The 17,560-nt window shown below is 35.6% G+C and overlaps 1 protein-coding gene across 2 annotated transcripts in view; it reads left to right on the top strand.

The window, feature by feature from the left end:
• The window catches only part of Nipbl (NIPBL cohesin loading factor), a 159,486-nt gene that overhangs the window by 85,830 nt on the left and 56,096 nt on the right, over positions 1 to 17,560 (top strand). For both annotated transcript variants that reach the window (XM_021208299.1, XM_029543956.1), the window contains exons 9-10: positions 904 to 1,530; positions 8,511 to 10,118. In XM_021208299.1, the coding sequence (XP_021063958.1) occupies positions 904 to 1,530; positions 8,511 to 10,118 (2,235 nt within the window). The remainder of the gene's footprint in view (positions 1 to 903; positions 1,531 to 8,510; positions 10,119 to 17,560) is intronic.

Here is a 17,560-nt window from a genome sequence, read left to right as displayed (position 1 = left end):
GTGAATGTATACATTTTGAACGGTTTAAAAACGTAGCTTCTAGAACAGAAAACAACTTGCAAGTTAGATAGCTCTCTTTAGCCATCACAGTTAGTTATCATTGTTTTGTCAATGTGAGAAGTTATTTATGACTTCCAGGAAGGGATAACAAAGCAGCAGTTAATATAAATAATGAGCCCTCTTTTCCTCTGACACTTAAGGGAAGATAGATGGTAGTTTGATAGATAGATAGATAGATAAATGGTTTTAAAAAACTTCAAATGGAAATAGCATAAATAGTATCATAAATACATTATATATCTGAAGCCTAAATTTTACCTTATCAGGTTACTTTCCAACTAATCTTAAAATATTAGTTTGTTGTCAGTCACATTAATTTGATTTTAAGGTAAAATAGTTACAATCTAAGTTATATATAATTTACCACATAAACTTTATGTATAAAAGTATAGTACTATGTAAAAATTCAGACAAAAAAAAATCTGATGCTTATGTTTTCTTGCTTGCTAGCTATTTAACTTTGTAAATTTTTCTGAACTTCTGTAAAAATGTTCCTTTTTAGCAAAATTTTGACAGTAATGCTTAAGAATGTTCTTAAAAATAAAAGAATTAGTCAAGTATGATGGTACATACAGGTGGTTGCAGCATTAGAGAGCTGATGGCACTATCAGGAGTTGTAAGTCATTGTTGGTTTCCTAGCAAGTTCAGGGCCAGCCAGGGGAGTATGAGTCTTTCTTGAAAATTAAGCGAAGTGATGGGATATGAAGTGTCTTGTGTAGTTCAAGCTACAGTTCCAAAGTACCTTGGACTAGATGATTTCTTAATATTTGATTCAGTTTAACTGTGTTAGCACTTAATATGTGAGGTGGCACAACCATTTATTCTGCTGCATTGTTTTTGTAGGATCAAGACCACCTTTAATTCTACAGTCTCAGTCTTTACCTTGTTCATCACCTCGAGATGTTCCTCCAGATATCTTACTAGATTCTCCAGAAAGAAAACAAAAAAAGCAAAAGAAAATTAAATTAGGCAAGGATGAAAAAGACCAGAACGAGAAAGCTGCAATGTATGATATAATTAGCTCTCCAACCAAGGACTCCACTAAACTTACATTAAGACTTTCTCGTGTAAGATCTTCAGATATGGACCAGCAAGACGATATGCTATCTGGTATGGAAAATAGCAATGTTTCAGAAAATGATATTCCTTTTAATGTGCAGTATCCAGGACAGACTTCAAAAACACCCATTACTCCACAGGACGTAAACCGCCCACTTAATGCTGCTCAGTGTTTGTCGCAGCAAGAACAAACAGCATTCCTTCCAGCAAATCAAGTGCCTGTTTTACAGCAGAACACTTCAGTTGCTACAAAACAGCCACAGACTTCTGTAGTACAGAATCAGCAACAGGTATCACAACAGGGGCCGATATATGACGAAGTTGAATTGGACGCATTGGCAGAAATTGAACGGATAGAGAGAGAATCAGCCATTGAAAGGGAGCGCTTCTCAAAGGAAGTTCAAGATAAAGGTAAGGGATCTCTCTTTACTACTTCAGCATCTGGGCACATGTGTATTAATCCCTACGTCTTTTTTCATGTATGAATTCCATTCACTAGCTGAAGCATCTATATCAGATTTGATAATTCAGTACCATATATTATCAATTTTGAACTACGTGACTTTATTTGTACTTTTAGACTAAAAGCATTGTTTCCATATTACACTCATTTTCTCTAAGTTATGCTAACAGAATTACATACCATCAATTTTTTTTCTGCTAAAATAAGGTTCATTACTAGTTGAATTAATGTTTTAAGGCAGGTACACACAAGAGTGATGGTTGATAGCTGTAATTTCACTATTGAGAGGCAGAAGCCAGAGGATTGCTGCAAGTTGAAAGCTAGGCTGTACTTTATGAGTTTGCTGCCAGCCTGGGCTACAGAGTGAAGGCCCGTCTCAAAAGATTATAACTCATAAAATAAAATAATAATACAAAGTGACTATATCTGAGAACCTACATATATGCTTATTAAACAATCGCATATTTCATTTTGTTTAAATCTTCTGTTTTGATAATACAAAGATTTTTATAGTAAAATTTGGAAAGTTTTAAGCTAATATTAAATAACAAACCCTAAGAATCAAAGATAGTGAACGAATACAATTAAGTGTTCCCTTTTATCAGCTAAGTGAACAGTAGGGCCCAGTTTGAAGGTATACCTACCTGTGCTATTAACTTGTATGTAGGCTTACTTCATCCTTCATAATGAAACACAAGTCAGTCTCTAGTACCTTTGGTAAATGCTAGGGGCAAAAATCCCTTAAAGGTTTTAAGCAAGATACACGAGTTGCTAAAATTACAAATACAGTATATAAATTTAAGAATTTGATGTCTTTACAAATGTTTGTGCAAATTTGATTATCCAAACTTAAAGCATGCTTTGTGTTTTAATTTTATTTCTTGATACTGAATGGAGGTCATTTTTACCAATCTGCTATATGACAGGTCCCTGACTAAATAACTGTATTCTATTCTATGAAATATGCTGAAGATTCATGTTATTTTTCCTGTCATGATGAATTTTTAACATTGTTGAGAACAAATGGTATATATTTATAAATTATCATATGATAACGTTTGCAGTATAAATCTTAAATAGAAGCTGTAAGTTCTTTTTCCTAGTTAGAGAATTAGAGTCTGGCTTTGGTATTTATTTATTTATTTATTTATACTCTCTGACTTTATAAAATTGTGTGCATGTAATATTATTAAGTGCTTCTTGATAATATTGATCTACACAAAATCTGTGATTACTGTGACAATCTTGCAACAAAAAGTTGTTATTGGCTGACCAAAAATAGTAATAGTGTAGAGAACTTAATTTCTGTGTGACATTTAATCTTTGTTATGACAGATTCTGTTCTGGGGGATTATATAAATGATTTTTTTGTATTTGTTGACAGGATCAAAAAACAGAAAAAAAGGGCAAACACTTGTGTTACCTTTTCTGTATTTTTATACTATCACATTTGTTGAAAACAGAGATTGTATTTTTCAAAGTGAAATGAGGGGCGGAATGAGTCCGTGGATAAGAGCAAATTCTGTTCTGTCAGAGGTCTGGGGTTTGCTTCTTAGCAGCATAAATGCCTGTAACACTACAGCTCTAGGGGGCCCAGTGCCCTCTTCTCTCTGCTGCAGGCACCTGTACACTTGTGAACACACACAACACACACACACACACACACACACAACACACACGCACGAATAGAAGGAGCTGGAGAAGGACTCAGCAGGTAAGCTCACTTGCTCTTGCAGAGCCCAGTACCCAAATGCAGCTCACAACCTCCATAACTCTAGTGCCAGGGGATCTGTTGCCCACTTCTGACTTTGGCAGACTTGTGGTACACAGATATACCATGCAAGCAAAACATCCAAACACATATTTTTTTTAGAAGTTGAATGAAAATAAAGGTAGTTATACTAGGTGGGATTCACCTATTAATACACTTACTTTATATTCTTAACTTCTTTGGGAGAGTAAAACAAAGCAATTACAATTTACTATTCCTCCAGAAAATTGTAATATGTATTTTACTTTGAGTTCTCTAAATAGTTTTTTCCATAATCTGATTATGTGGCTAAAACAAATGTAACTTAAACTCAAGAGGATAAAGCTAGTGCATCGTTTTAATGATGGTTCATGTATATCCTGTGACTAAGGACCAGGTCGCTCTTACTACCTTCATGTTGCAGTTGCCATTTTTAAGTTGTTTTCTGATACCAATTCTACCTAAAATTATTATGGTATTCCAGGGTTGTAGGTAAGATTATAAATAAAAGTGTTATTCTCTGAAGTGATAATTTTGTCAAGTGAGCCCTGAAAAGACATAATAATCACTTAAAATTAATTTATCATTTCTTACCATTATTTTGATTTTAAGACTAAATCCTAAACTTTAACTTGGAACGTATTCTAGAATATGGCTCTGAGAACTTTTGTTATATCACTGGAAACAAGCAACACAGAACTACTTGTCTGATGTAATTTTGTGTGCCCTTTCTGGTATCTGCACTGTTGGCTATGACATTTATTTGTTATGCAGCAAGATTTCTGTCAAAAAAAAAAAAACAGACTAACTTATAAGTGAGAATAAAGCTGATAACTGTAAATTAAACAAAATAGACATTTTATCTAGATTATACTTTTATAATATTACCTGGTTCTTCTACACATAGGCAAAACCCTTTTTCTGCCTTCTGGGTATTTATGTGCTTTCTTTGGATATTCATAAAAATATACACTATAAAAGACTAGTTGCAATCTAATGTTATATGTATACACCATTCCAAAAAGTGTTTCTTTCAATCTGTCTTGCTCATACTTGTATCATCTGTAATTGTTATCATCAATTACGATTGTATACATTGATTTTAAAGATTTTATTTTGCTTCTAGGATGACATACCAGATTTGTATCAGTTTTTCATGTGCTGAATATCCCTGCTTTCTTTTTGTTCCTTGGTTTATCTTTTGCCTAGGTCTGTTTTCCGTATCAGCAAATGTAAGAAATAGCCAAGCTTCCTACCATTTTGCATATTGTTATGATACTCAGACTGTAGCCCTGTAGTAAAGTATAGGTTATCTTTGATTTCCACTCCCCAACATTCTAGAATGTTCCCACATATAAGACTTATTAAACATCAAATTTACAGGTTCCAGAGCATTTTGAATTTTATATTTTGAGATTCAAGATGTTCAGCTAGTAAAGTACATGAAACTATTTCAAAGTCTGAAAAATTCAAAATCAGAAATGCTTCAGTCCCAAGCAGTACAGATAAGGGATAGTCAATCTATATCACCTGCTAGTTTTGAAATTAGTGATTTCTGAGAGAAGAGTAAAACAGTGAGCTGCCTGGCTTGTGCCGCTGTTTAGGTGAGCGTCGTCGTTTGTCCCAGTGGCTACTGTGTACTCTGATCTAAGTGGTTTTAGGTTTTACTTAAAATAGTTTTAGTAACTATTACAATTGTTTGTTTGTTTTTAAAGCCTGAGAAGCTGGAGTTTTTAAGAGAGTTGGTCTTATTTTCAAAATATTCACAATTAGGTGACATGGTTTCAAAATTACCCTTTGTATATATTTTCTTCAGAAGTATGGTGGATTCTGATAGCTACTGTTAAAATACCTGATTCTGAAGAGCAATTAAAGGTACTCAGTTTCCTGAGTAGTAAAATTACTCTTTACATATGGGCTGTACATAAAGGACTATACAGCTGAAGGTCATGATATAGTGAAGACACAACAGAAATGGACAGAGGTGAGCTGTCCACGTTCAGAGCCTCTTTACAGGGATAAACCTTCAAGAGAATGAGTCAGACTCTGAAACCAGCAAATTCGTGCTCTTCCTGTATCCTAACTCCCTGCAACAATGATATATTTTTGCTAGCTTTATATAAAAAGTATAGTATTTTTCAAAAGATGAAAAATTCAGACCTGGTTTGATTCAGATCTGGATTCAGATTCATAACTGTAATCTCAGCAGGTGAGGCAGGAAGATGAAAAGTTTGAGGCCAGTGTCAGGGAGAAGAGGGGTGGACAGAAAAGGGAGAGAGGGTTAACTTAAAACTTGACAGGACCCTAATAAAGTTGTCTCCTGAGAGGCTCTGCCAGTGCCTAGCAAATACAGAAGTGGATGCTCACAGTCATCCATTGGATGGATCACAGGGTCTCCAATAAAGGAGCTAGAGGAAGTACCCAAGGAGCTGAAGGGGTCTGCAACCCTATAGGAGGAACAATAATATGAACCAACCCATACCCCCAGAGCTCCTTGGGACTAAACCACCAATCAAAGAAAACACATGGTGGGACTCATGGCTCTAGCTGTATATGTAGCAGAGGATGGCCTAGTCGGTCCTCAATGGGAAGAGAGGCTCTTGGTCCTGGGAAGGTTCTATGCCCCAGTATAGGGGAAATGCCAGGGCCAGGAAGCAGGAGTGGGTGAGTTGGGGAGCAGGGGGACAGGAAAGGGAACAGGGGATTTTTGGAGAGGAAACTAGGAAAGGGGATAGTATTTGAAATATAAATGAAAAAAATCTAAAAAAAAAAAAGAAAAGAAAAGATGAAGGGAAGAAAAAATGTAAGGGAAAATAGAATACAGGAGAGACAGTGCATGGGAAGATACATACGTTATGAACACCAGAAACTCACTCGACAATTAAAATGGTTTTTATCATTATTGTTGCTGTTGTTATTTAAAAATAAAACCCATACTTGCAAGATATTTTTATGCTAGAAAAAGTAAGGTCTCGCTGTAATACACCTTATATGCAATAACCTATTTTCTAAAAATTTGTTTTTATAACAAAAGGGAAATTAGAATGATGTTAATTACCCGTAAAACGTTTAAGTGTTCTTTTTAATTCCTTAAAGGTCCACCTGCTAATGTTTATTTCCAAAATATGTGTTGAGCTTTTTGTTTGTTTGATGTGTGTGTGTGTGTGTGTGTGTGTGTGTGTGTGTGTGTGTGTGTGTGTGTGTGTGTAAAAGAATGAGCCACAGATTTAACAAAATCCCAGATGCCTGGGATTAATTATCTTCGTTCTGAAGTTTGTAAGTTACTATTTTAATGACATTTACAAAGTCTGTTGCCTTGAAAATATAGAAGTCTTACACTTCTGGTGTTGTCATAAAGGTTTAAAGGTTAAGCTTAATAAGAGATTCTGTTGGTTAATGTAGTAATTGTCTTGTATGCTCTGTGGCAGGATTAAAAATTTCGTGGCAATGTTTTAAAGGGATTCTATAAACGTATTCTAAGAGTTTTTTCCATAGGTGTTGATGCAAAAGGCTTCATATATACTATTTTCTGAAAGGGTATTTGGAACTTGGGAAAACAATGTAGTGGTAACTATGGATTTGACTTCTCTATAACAGAAAGAACAGATGATATGCTTAGGGACCCTGGAGCTCAAGCTCATGGCCTCTTACATTCTAGGCAAGCGTTCTTCCTCTTGAGACATTTTCAACCCCAAAGTACATTTTCATTGCAGTTGGTTAGCTTTAAATTGGAATGAGCTGCTCCTTCTGTCTGTGGTATATAAAATAAATATATAAAATAAGCATTACAAACTTAAACAATGTTTTCATGATTTATTCCATTACAGTGATTTTTCACTGGTCTCCTTAAGTGTTATATCCCATTGGTGGATATTATCAGAGAATCTAGAAATTCTCCTTTTAAAGTAACTAATAATGACTTTTAAAACATAATCAAGAAGTTTGGCAAATAAATTGAATATACAGAATCCACAAAATACTAAGAACTAGAGGTTCAGTTCATAGGCAGTGAACTCAGAAATCTTCTGAGTTAAAAATAGAATCAGACAGACATAAAATGCACTACATCACAATCTATCAAACAGTAGATTTGTGTTAGTATACATTCATCATTATATTTCAGAAGACTATAATTCTTTTTCTCCCGTGGTTGATGACATAAATCACTAGAATCAAAAGCCTGAAGACAGTTTTGTTAATTGAAGTTGCAAAAAGCAAGATTTATCTTTAAAAAGTAAAATAAAACACATGCTAATAATTCCCCACGCGTGTTCAGGCAACCCTGGGCTACACTGTAAGTTCTAGCGCAGGTTACTATATACCTGTTCCATGCTTCTGAGTATGCCCATGATATAGCTTCCCCGTTCCATCTTACTTCGTTGTCTGCTAGCTTTTAAGTTCCATGTGTGCTGTTAACACCTGGAGAGGAGGATGCTAGATTAAAGTATGATGGCAAAATCAGACTGTTTGGTTAGTCCCCTATCATTTACCTTTTCTCAGTGATATAACTTTTTAGTTTTATTATTTTCTATATCATATGTTTTGCATGTAGTAAAAGATGTGTTTCCAGTTGTATTTGGCAGATTTAGGACTAGTAATTGTTTTAACAATTAAAATGAATCTTAAGTGAAAATATATGGCTAATAGCTAGTCTTTTTATTTTTTTAAAGATTTATTTATTTATTATATGTAAGTACACTATAGCTGTCTTCAAGACACTCCAGAAGAGGACGTCAGATCTTGTTATGGATGGTTATGAGCCACCATGTGGTTGCTGGGATTTGAACTCCGGACCTTTGGAAGAGCAGTCGGGTGCTCTTACCCACTGAGCCATCTCACCAGCCCATAGCTAGTCTTATAAAACAACTTAGGTCTTATATAAACATAAATTCATATGTATGTGTTAAAAGTTCTATTTATTTGTATTCTTGTACTTATACTCTCCAAAATGCTGTTGAATTATTTTTAATATTCTCTGTTAATTATTGAAGTTCAGTAAATATACATATATATCTTCTCAAAACTCAAGTTTTAAAAGTAGTCCTCCATGCTATTTTATATCTGCATACTTATATTGTATTCAGTACATTGGAAAAAGTTACTATTAAAAACTGGTTTTTGTCAGATAAGAAGGAATTTGTCTGTTACTGATATTGAATATTTATCTTTAAATTTCAGATAAGCCTTTGAAAAAAAGAAAACAAGATTCTTACCCACAGGAGGCTGGGGGTGCTACAGGAGGTAATAGACCAGCTTCTCAGGAGACGGGTTCTACGGGAAATGGGTCAAGGCCAGCATTAATGGTTAGCATTGATCTTCATCAGGCAGGAAGAGTGGACTCTCAGGCTTCTATAACTCAGGATTCAGACTCCATAAAAAAGCCTGAAGAAACCAAACAGTGTAATGATGCACCCATTTCTGTTCTTCAGGAAGATATTGTTGGAAGTCTTAAGTCTATACCAGAAAACCATCCTGAGACTCCTAAAAAAAAGTCTGATCCTGAGCTTTCAAAAAGCGAAATGAAACAAAACGAAAGTAGGCTGTCAGAATCTAAACCAAATGAAAGTCAGCTGGGGGAATCAAAATCAAATGAAAGTAAGTTAGAAACTAAACCTGAGACCCCAGCAGAAGAACTTAAGCAGAACGAGAACAAAACGACAGAGTCCAAACAGAGTGAGAGTGCTGTAGTTGAACCTAAACAGAATGAAAATAGACCGTGTGACACAAAACCAAATGACAACAAACAGAACAACACCAGGTCAGAAAACACAAAAGCAAGACCTGAAACCCCAAAGCAAAAAGCTGAAAGCCGTCCTGAAACCCCAAAGCAAAAGAGTGAAGGCCGGCCTGAAACCCCAAAACAGAAGGGTGATGGACGACCTGAGACTCCAAAGCAAAAGAGTGAAGGCCGGCCTGAAACTCCAAAGCAGAAAGGTGAAGGCCGGCCTGAAACCCCAAAACATAGGCATGAAAATAGGAGGGATTCTGGAAAGCCATCAACAGAGAAGAAACCCGATGTGTCTAAGCATAAACAGGATATCAAATCTGACTCACCTCGATTAAAATCAGAAAGAGCTGAAGCCTTAAAGCAGAGACCTGATGGGCGATCGGAGTCACTAAGACGTGATCATGATAGTAAACAAAAATCAGATGACAGGGGTGAGTCAGAACGACATCGGGGTGATCAGTCAAGGGTTCGAAGACCAGAAACACTGAGATCTTCTAGTAGAAATGAACATAGCACTAAATCAGATGGTTCAAAAACTGAAAAGCTAGAAAGAAAACACAGGCATGAATCAGGGGACTCAAGGGACAGATCTTCTGGGGAACAAAAATCAAGACCAGACAGCCCTCGTGTAAAACAAGGAGATACTAATAAATCAAGACCTGGTTTTAAGTCACCAAATAGTAAAGATGACAAAAGGACAGAGGGTAACAGAAGTAAAGTAGACAGTAATAAAGCGCACACTGATAATAAGGCCGAATTTCCAAGCTACTTGCTGGGGGGGAGGTCTGGTGCATTGAAAAATTTCGTCATTCCAAAAATCAAGAGGGATAAAGATGGCAACATAACTCAGGAAACTAAGAAAATGGACATGAAAGGAGAGCAGAAAGACAAAGTAGAAAAAATGGGATTAGTTGAAGATCTAAATAAAGGAGCTAAGCCTGTAGTAGTTCTGCAAAAACTATCGCTGGATGATGTCCAGAAGCTAATTAAAGATAGAGAGGAGAAATCAAGAAGTTCCCTTAAGTCTATCAAGAATAAGCCATCAAAGTCAAATAAAGGTAAGAATACTTCCACTGTCATTGTATTCTTTAAGTTTGCTAAATACAAGCAGTGCACATCTATAAAATCAAAACAGCTGATACATGAAAACGCAACAGTTAAATAAAACAACAGTGAATTTTTTCAGGAATATATAATTTTTTTTTAGTTAATTGTTTTTTCTCACCTGTACTTGAACGAGTCATGATAGTCATGAAATATACTTCTCTCTGTGTTCTTTGAGGGATTTCTGAAAATTACTTGTTAATCAAATGAATGATGTAGACATATTTAGCTTTAAAAAGGTACCTTGGCTATAGAGATACGCTCTACAATGAAGTACTTAATTTTTATTGTGTCAGTAAAGTTACACATGGTATGAAAGACCCAAGTTTATAATTTTTAATTGTCTTATACTGTTTCCTTACTTACAGACTTTATGATTTCGTTATTGATGAATCATTTGAATTTTTGTTATTTATAAAATAATGTAAAAGGTTATTTTCTGGAGAGGCAGTTGGTGAAAAAAGGTTTTATAGGTTGGGAATAGTGTTTACTTCTTAAATTGGTTTAAATTGTTACTTTGTGGAGTTGAAGTTAGTGTTCTTTTTGCATGGTTGCTGAATTTAATTCCTGAGTTACCCACTTAAATTAAGTGCTGAGAATTTAATTGCAATTTATGAAGAAAATAGATCTTTGTATTCCTTTGTATACCTGTATTTACAATATAGTTTTTTAGTGGTGCCATGTGCAAAAACCTCCTTAGCCTGTGTTTAAATTATAGTTTCAAGGCAGTAGAGCAAAAGTTTGTTTGGTTTTTTTTTTTTTTTTTAAGTTTCCATTCTGTGACCTTCCCTTAAAACTTAGCTTTATGTATACTTATAAGCAAATATATGAAATCCATAATTACTGTCCAGTATAGTAGTCAGTAGCCTTTTGGTTGTTTTAGTTCAAATTAATATAAATTAAATATTGAAGCTGGGCGTGGTGGCGCACGCCTTTAATCCCAGCACTTGGGAGGCAGAGGCAGGCGGATTTCTGAGTTCGAGGCCAGCCTGGTCTACAGAGTGAGTTCCAGGACAGCCAGGGCTACACAGAGAAACCCTGTCTCGAAAAACCAAAAAAAAAAAAAAATAAAATAAATATTGAAATCTGTTTTTTGTTAGTCACATGTGTCTGTTGACTGTTCAACAGGGATAGACAAAATTTGTATCATTACAAAAAGTTCAACTCTGTAGCACTGCAGTATAATCAAAACAAGTTATTTTGTAACATACTGTTGTAGCTTATCTACAGAGGAAGAGTATTACAAACAATCTCTTCATTCAAAGTGATTTGTGGCTAATCTATGACTGGCACAGATATATATGTGATTTGTTTCTTTTAAATAAAGCTCTTGGTTTGTTTGATAGGATCTATTGTTGGTTTAGAGGTTTTTTTCAAGGTTTCTATATGTAGCCCTGGCTGTCCAGGAACTCACTCTGTATACTAGGCTACCCTTGAACTCAGAATCCATTTGCCTCCAGTTGCTGGGATTAAAGGTATGCTCCACTATGCTCAGCTCAATGAAGATTTTCTTTAAATATTTCTCAGTGAAAGTTTGGGGACAGCTTGTATTTGTGAAGAATATAGTTTTGGGGGCTATATGGTAGTATGTGCCTTTAATCCCAGTACTAAGGAGGCAGAGAGACAGATCTCTGTGAGTTCTAGGACAACTATGAGTATTTAGTGAGAACCTGTTTCATAAAAACAAAATAAATGAACAAAAGCCAGTGAAAAGGTACAGGATAAAGGCACTTGATGCCGAAGCCTGGCAGCCTGCACTTGAGTCCCAATCTCCATGAATATAGAAGGAGAGAGTCAAGTCCACAAATCCAACCTTTACATAAGCATACCAGCATACATTCAATATAAGTATATGCACGTTCACACTCACACAAAATAATGTTACTGTACTTTTAATAGAAGTAGAAAGCTGGAAAGTGGTAACCCATTTTTTCCCTCAATCTAGACCATCTTTTACCCCTTCTCCTATCAGCTGTCTCACTTTTTAAGCTCTGTTCTAAGTCTTGTACAGCTGCTAAAGAACATTATTAAGTGTATAGAGGTGGATTGTGATGGTGCAGGCCTGTGGTCCCAGTATCCTGCACCTGGGCATCAGAGATAGGAGCAAGCTGTTAACCTACCTGGTCTGTCTACATAGGGAGTTTCTGACCAGCCAGAGCTAGACCATGAGATCCTGTAGAGAGAAGGTGAGACAGGTTTTCAAAAACATAACACAAAAAGAGTATATTATGGGGCCAGTGAAAAGGCTCAGAGGGAAAGGCATTTGCTGAGAAAAAGGACAGGGCTACACCAAATTGCTACTACCAATATTTTGCATAGTTTCTTTACATCTCTTTAGTGCTAGTGCATGTCTCTTATAAGTATACTGATATAAACATATGCTTGATGTCATAATAGTAAGGAAATAGACTAGGAGGTGTCTACCTATTAGTGATACATATGTAAATATGGGGATATTTGTGTGTATACATATATAATAGACCTGCAATTACAGTAGGCAGAATTTGGGGGATATTTTGTTCGTTTGTTTTCTGAGACAGGGTCTTACTATTGTATCCCTGAGTGTCCTGGAATTCACTATGGTAGGCCTGGTTGGCCTCAAACTCACAGAAGTCTATTTGTCCTCTGTCTCCTGAGTGCTATAATTAAAGGTGTGCAACACATTGAAGCCTGGTCAGAGTTTTGATAAAAATATCTTTCGGTCCTCAGATTTATTTCCAGACAACGTATTAGATCAAGGAGTGCGAGTTATAACTCAGAATCCAGATCTCTTTTTTTGTTTGTTTGTTTTTAGTGACATATATCTGTTACTAAGCTGACATAATTACACACTTGTGAATTTTTTTATTTGTAGTTGAAGCACTTTAAGTAAACTAATTAGTTTGAATATTGCTATTTTTTGAGACAGGGTTTCTCTATATAATCCTGGCTGTCCTGGAACTCACTCTGTAGACCAGGCTGGCCTCAAACTCAGAAATTTGCCTGCCTCTGCCTCCCAAGTGCTGGGATTAAAGGCATGTGCCACCACTACCCAGTGTAACTTTTCATTTGTTGAAAAAAGCCCTAAAAATCTACCCTTAAAATATTAATTTGCCAGGCAGTAGTGGTACATATCTTTTAATCTCAGCACTAGGGGGTAGCGGATTTCTGGCACAGGGGGAACTCTGAGTTCAAGGCCAGCCTGGTCTACTGAAAGTTTCGGGATAGCCTGTGTTACACAGTGAAATCTGTCTGCAAAAACCAAAAACAACAAAAAAGGTATATGTTGATCTTTTATGTTATTACAAACTATAACAAGAGCTACTTAATTTCCAAATTCTTATTTCCTCAACTTTGTAAAACCTTTTTTTTTGTCCTGTCAGCTTTCTGACTTTTGTTATTTACAAAAGAAACTTGCTCATATTCCTCTATGTTCACTTCTTCTGACCCTTGTTATGATTTGCAGTCATTATACAATAGATTGTATGCCGTCCTGTTTCCTTTTAACATTATCTTTGTCCCTATGATACTGAGGAGAAACTTTTAATGTCTTATATTTATATCAGCATATAAAAGACCAAAAATACTTTTTAAAGTTTTATCAAATTATGTACAAGATATCTACAAATAAAGTAGTAGTAATAAAATATGATTATTTAAGAGCAGCATGATGAACCAACATGCTTTCCATAGTCCTTAACAGTTTAATGTCAGTAATTACCAGCATAAAGTGTTGGCACAGGAAATAGGCTGTTTTAGTACTGCATGAACATGTACTACAGGTGCTCTTACTACGTAACCATTTTGTATTTCAAGTCACCTCATAGCATAGTTTCTATAGATTTCTCAAACATGTAGAGTAGTCATATGTCTTAATTACTCTTCTGTTGCTGTGATAAAATACTCCAACCAACCTACTGAAGAGGTTCAAGGCCATCATGAGAGAGATGTCAACATAGCATAAAGTTAAAGCGGCCAACCAGTCACATTGCGGGGGGGGGGCGGGGGGGGGAGAGGAGAGAGTGTGAGCAATGAATGCTGGTACCCACCTGGCCTTTACCTTTTTATGTAATCCAGGACCCAAGTCCTGGAAATTTCCCCGCCAGTCAAGTTATTCACATATATGTACACACAGACACACACAACCACACATACACACCCATCCCTGACCTAAGCTAAATAACCCCTCACTGATGTGCTCAAAGGCTTGTCTCATAGCTGAATTCTAGAGCCTGTCAAGTTGATAATCAATATTAGCCATTGCATATTTGATGACAGAGGAAGGGTCAGCAAGTGACTCATTAAAAACTTTATTCTATCCTTATTCTAAATAAAATTAAGGTAATCTATGCAAACATTAAGAGAATAAATACTTAATATTGTACTAAAAATAAAATGGGTATTTTAAATATGGGCCTTTTTTTTTTTTAACCTTTCCCACCAAAATTTTCTGGCTTCTAATGTTCAGATTTTTTTTAAGATTCTCATTTAAATTTATATAAATTGTAGTACTAGAAATTATGGAATTCATACTTTGAATAATAATTACCTTTCAAAGCTTAATACATTCATCTTTGAAAACTGAGAACCGTTTTCTTCTACTTTGTACAGTTGTGCAGAGCAAATGAATGTTGTAATAAGAGCTATACTCTCTATATAAGAATATAACCTCTCCAATTTTATGACTTTATCTAATCCAGTTCTAAACTGTCTTTATGTGTGTATTGTTTATAAGCATTGTATATTTAGAATGTCCCTGCTGCATGTCATTCCTGTCATATGTACACAGCAGAAATGAGGTCATACGTCTTGTTATTTACGTAATTACTTACTTACTAGAAAGCATGTTCTAATAATAGTCTTTCATGTAGTAATTTGGCAACTGAACATTGAAATTTTTTTCAATGCTGGTATCAAAATTAAAACTAGTATAATACTAGTACTGGGTTGGGTAATACTAGTACTGGGTTGGGTTTGGGGGGGTTGGGTGTGGGCTTGTTTGCCTGTATCACTTATACTAGTAGTCTTTCAGTAAACTAACTTCATTGTGTCTGTTTTAATAAGTAAGCCATTTTACACTAAGACCTTCCTGACAGGCTCAAGATGCTTAATGCTCAGAAACCCCCCTCCCCAATAACAGATGACTTTGTAATGACCCTTACTTTGTAGATATACAGTGATTACACCAACACAATAGCCATCACTTCGTTTCATTTTATTGAGTGTAATACAACAAGAACGAGAGGCCAGCAAGCCTTTTCTGTAGATATTGCTATTTCAGTACCAACCATCTTTGTAATTACCTTTTAGTGTGATATACTTTCTTTGTATTCCCCTATTTGGGCATATTTTAAGATTATGGTGACTAAAACTAAAATCTTCTTTGATTTTACTGAATAAATAGTCAACTGTGGCTTTGCTAGAGTTTGAACACTATTTGCTGTGTTTATATTTTTACATTTTTAATGGAGTCTGAGTGAGCAGGGGTCAGAAAATGGTATATATACATAAGGAACGTGGAAGCAGAGCCTGAATCATTAAAATCATTAAAAAATAATCTCAAAACCATAAAACTTCCCAGTGAAGTGGTGCATGCCATCTAGAACTTGAGACAGGTAGATGAATTTCTGTGAATTGGAGACCAACCTGATATACATAGCAAGCAAGCCCCAGGCCAGCCAGAGCTACATAGTTATATGAATGAATGAATGAATGAGTGAATGAATGAGCAACAATAAACCTAGTTTTCAACTCGCTTATTAGTCAGTACTTGAAATTACTGGGTAAGATGGCTTCCCAGGTAAAGGTAGTTGACACCAAACCTGTCAACCTATATTCAGTTCCTGAGAACCAAACAGTGGAGAAAGAAAAACCCCATAAAGTTCCTCTAACTTCCACACATGCACGATGGCATGTGTAGTCCTGCTTACATGAACACTCAACATAGTGAATACTTAATTTTTTAAAAGGAGAAAACTAGGAAATTACAAAGGAGTGCTGCTTAGATGCTCTCGGAAGAAAATACTTGCACAACTAGGCCTGATAACTCTTCTGACAGCCACAGAGAAATGGCTGTTAGCTGTTCTTCCTGCCTTTTGTAGGGCAGGTGTGGAATGTACAACCACAGTTAGGCTTCCAGGCAGTATTCAAGACCTACATGTTCTTACAGCAAAACTAAGGCAACTTTGCACACTGGTGCTGTGTCCCTCTACTCCCTTAAATTAAGACACTGCTCTGTGACCTGAATTGTAAACATATACTCTATCCTATTACACTGGTGACCATTAACATTTTACTCAGTTACTTAGTTTTGACTCAATATATGAGCCTCCATGCCAAAACTAGAGGGTTTTTTTTTTCCCCAGTTTTCTATTATTTTTATTTTTCTCAAGATAGTGCTGGAACATATTCCAACAGTTCTTTCTCTGAAACCAGCTGTTTGTGACCTCAAGAGTTTATGTTATGAGCGCTGTCCATCCCATGTACTCACTGGAAATTTGAGTCCCTAGTTGAGTCTTCTGCTAACCCTACAGTCACTAAGTACCATGCGTTTACACCAACTCCCTGCTGTGTATCTATCTAGGTAGCAAAAGCAGAAGACGTCGAGGCCTTGTGGTACTGGGTTAAAGCTTTCAGAACAGCAATGGGTATATTCTCAAAATTGGTGTTGTATTATATGTCTTAACTAATGTTATAGATTCTTGAGACTTGGAAATATAGCATGATGTCCATTTCCTTTTCTGGCATGATTTCTCTCTCTCTTTTATATAAGCACTATTACTTAGCTATTACAAGAGCTAATGTTAATGTTGGCTATCTAATGTTTCCTGCTCTAAACCAGTAAAGAACTATTTGGTTTCATTTTATAAAACTTTTCATATAAGATAATCAGTTCTGGTCTTCTATACCAAGATTTGCATAGGTAAGTAAAGTTAGGTAAAATTGTCTGTCGCCTTTATTAGTCATCAAAGATAAATTGTCTTGAAAAAGTTATTTGCTGCTTCTACTTTAATTTTAAACTGCCAAAACCATATTCACCTTTTCTTCCTAGAAACTGTATGAATGCTTATGTCTCTAGGTTTACATGGTAAAGTGTAATGACTCTTCATATAGGTTTTTTGATAGTTTATTTTGTCATTACTCTCTTATTAGAAAATGTAAAACTTTCATAACATACTTGAATTTATTTACTATTTTCAGTTGTAAGCATTTTTAAATATTTGGTGTATTGATCATACTTTATAGACTTCTATTATATTTTAATTAAATGTTCATTGTTTTGGAGGTGGTGTGTCCTCCCATCTTACCACATGTACTGAAGGTTGCATTAGTTTCAGGCTATGGAGGCCTGCTGTAGACCTAGAAAGACACAACATAAGATGATGATGTAACTTAGTGGGACAGTGCTTACCTAACA

The sequence above is a fragment of the Mus pahari genome, chromosome 11 (assembly GCF_900095145.1).
Source record: "Mus pahari chromosome 11, PAHARI_EIJ_v1.1, whole genome shotgun sequence".
NCBI classification, from domain to species: domain Eukaryota; kingdom Metazoa; phylum Chordata; class Mammalia; order Rodentia; family Muridae; genus Mus; species Mus pahari.
Note: the sequence above shows the minus strand (reverse complement) of the source record. Positions and strands in the feature narration are given on the sequence as shown.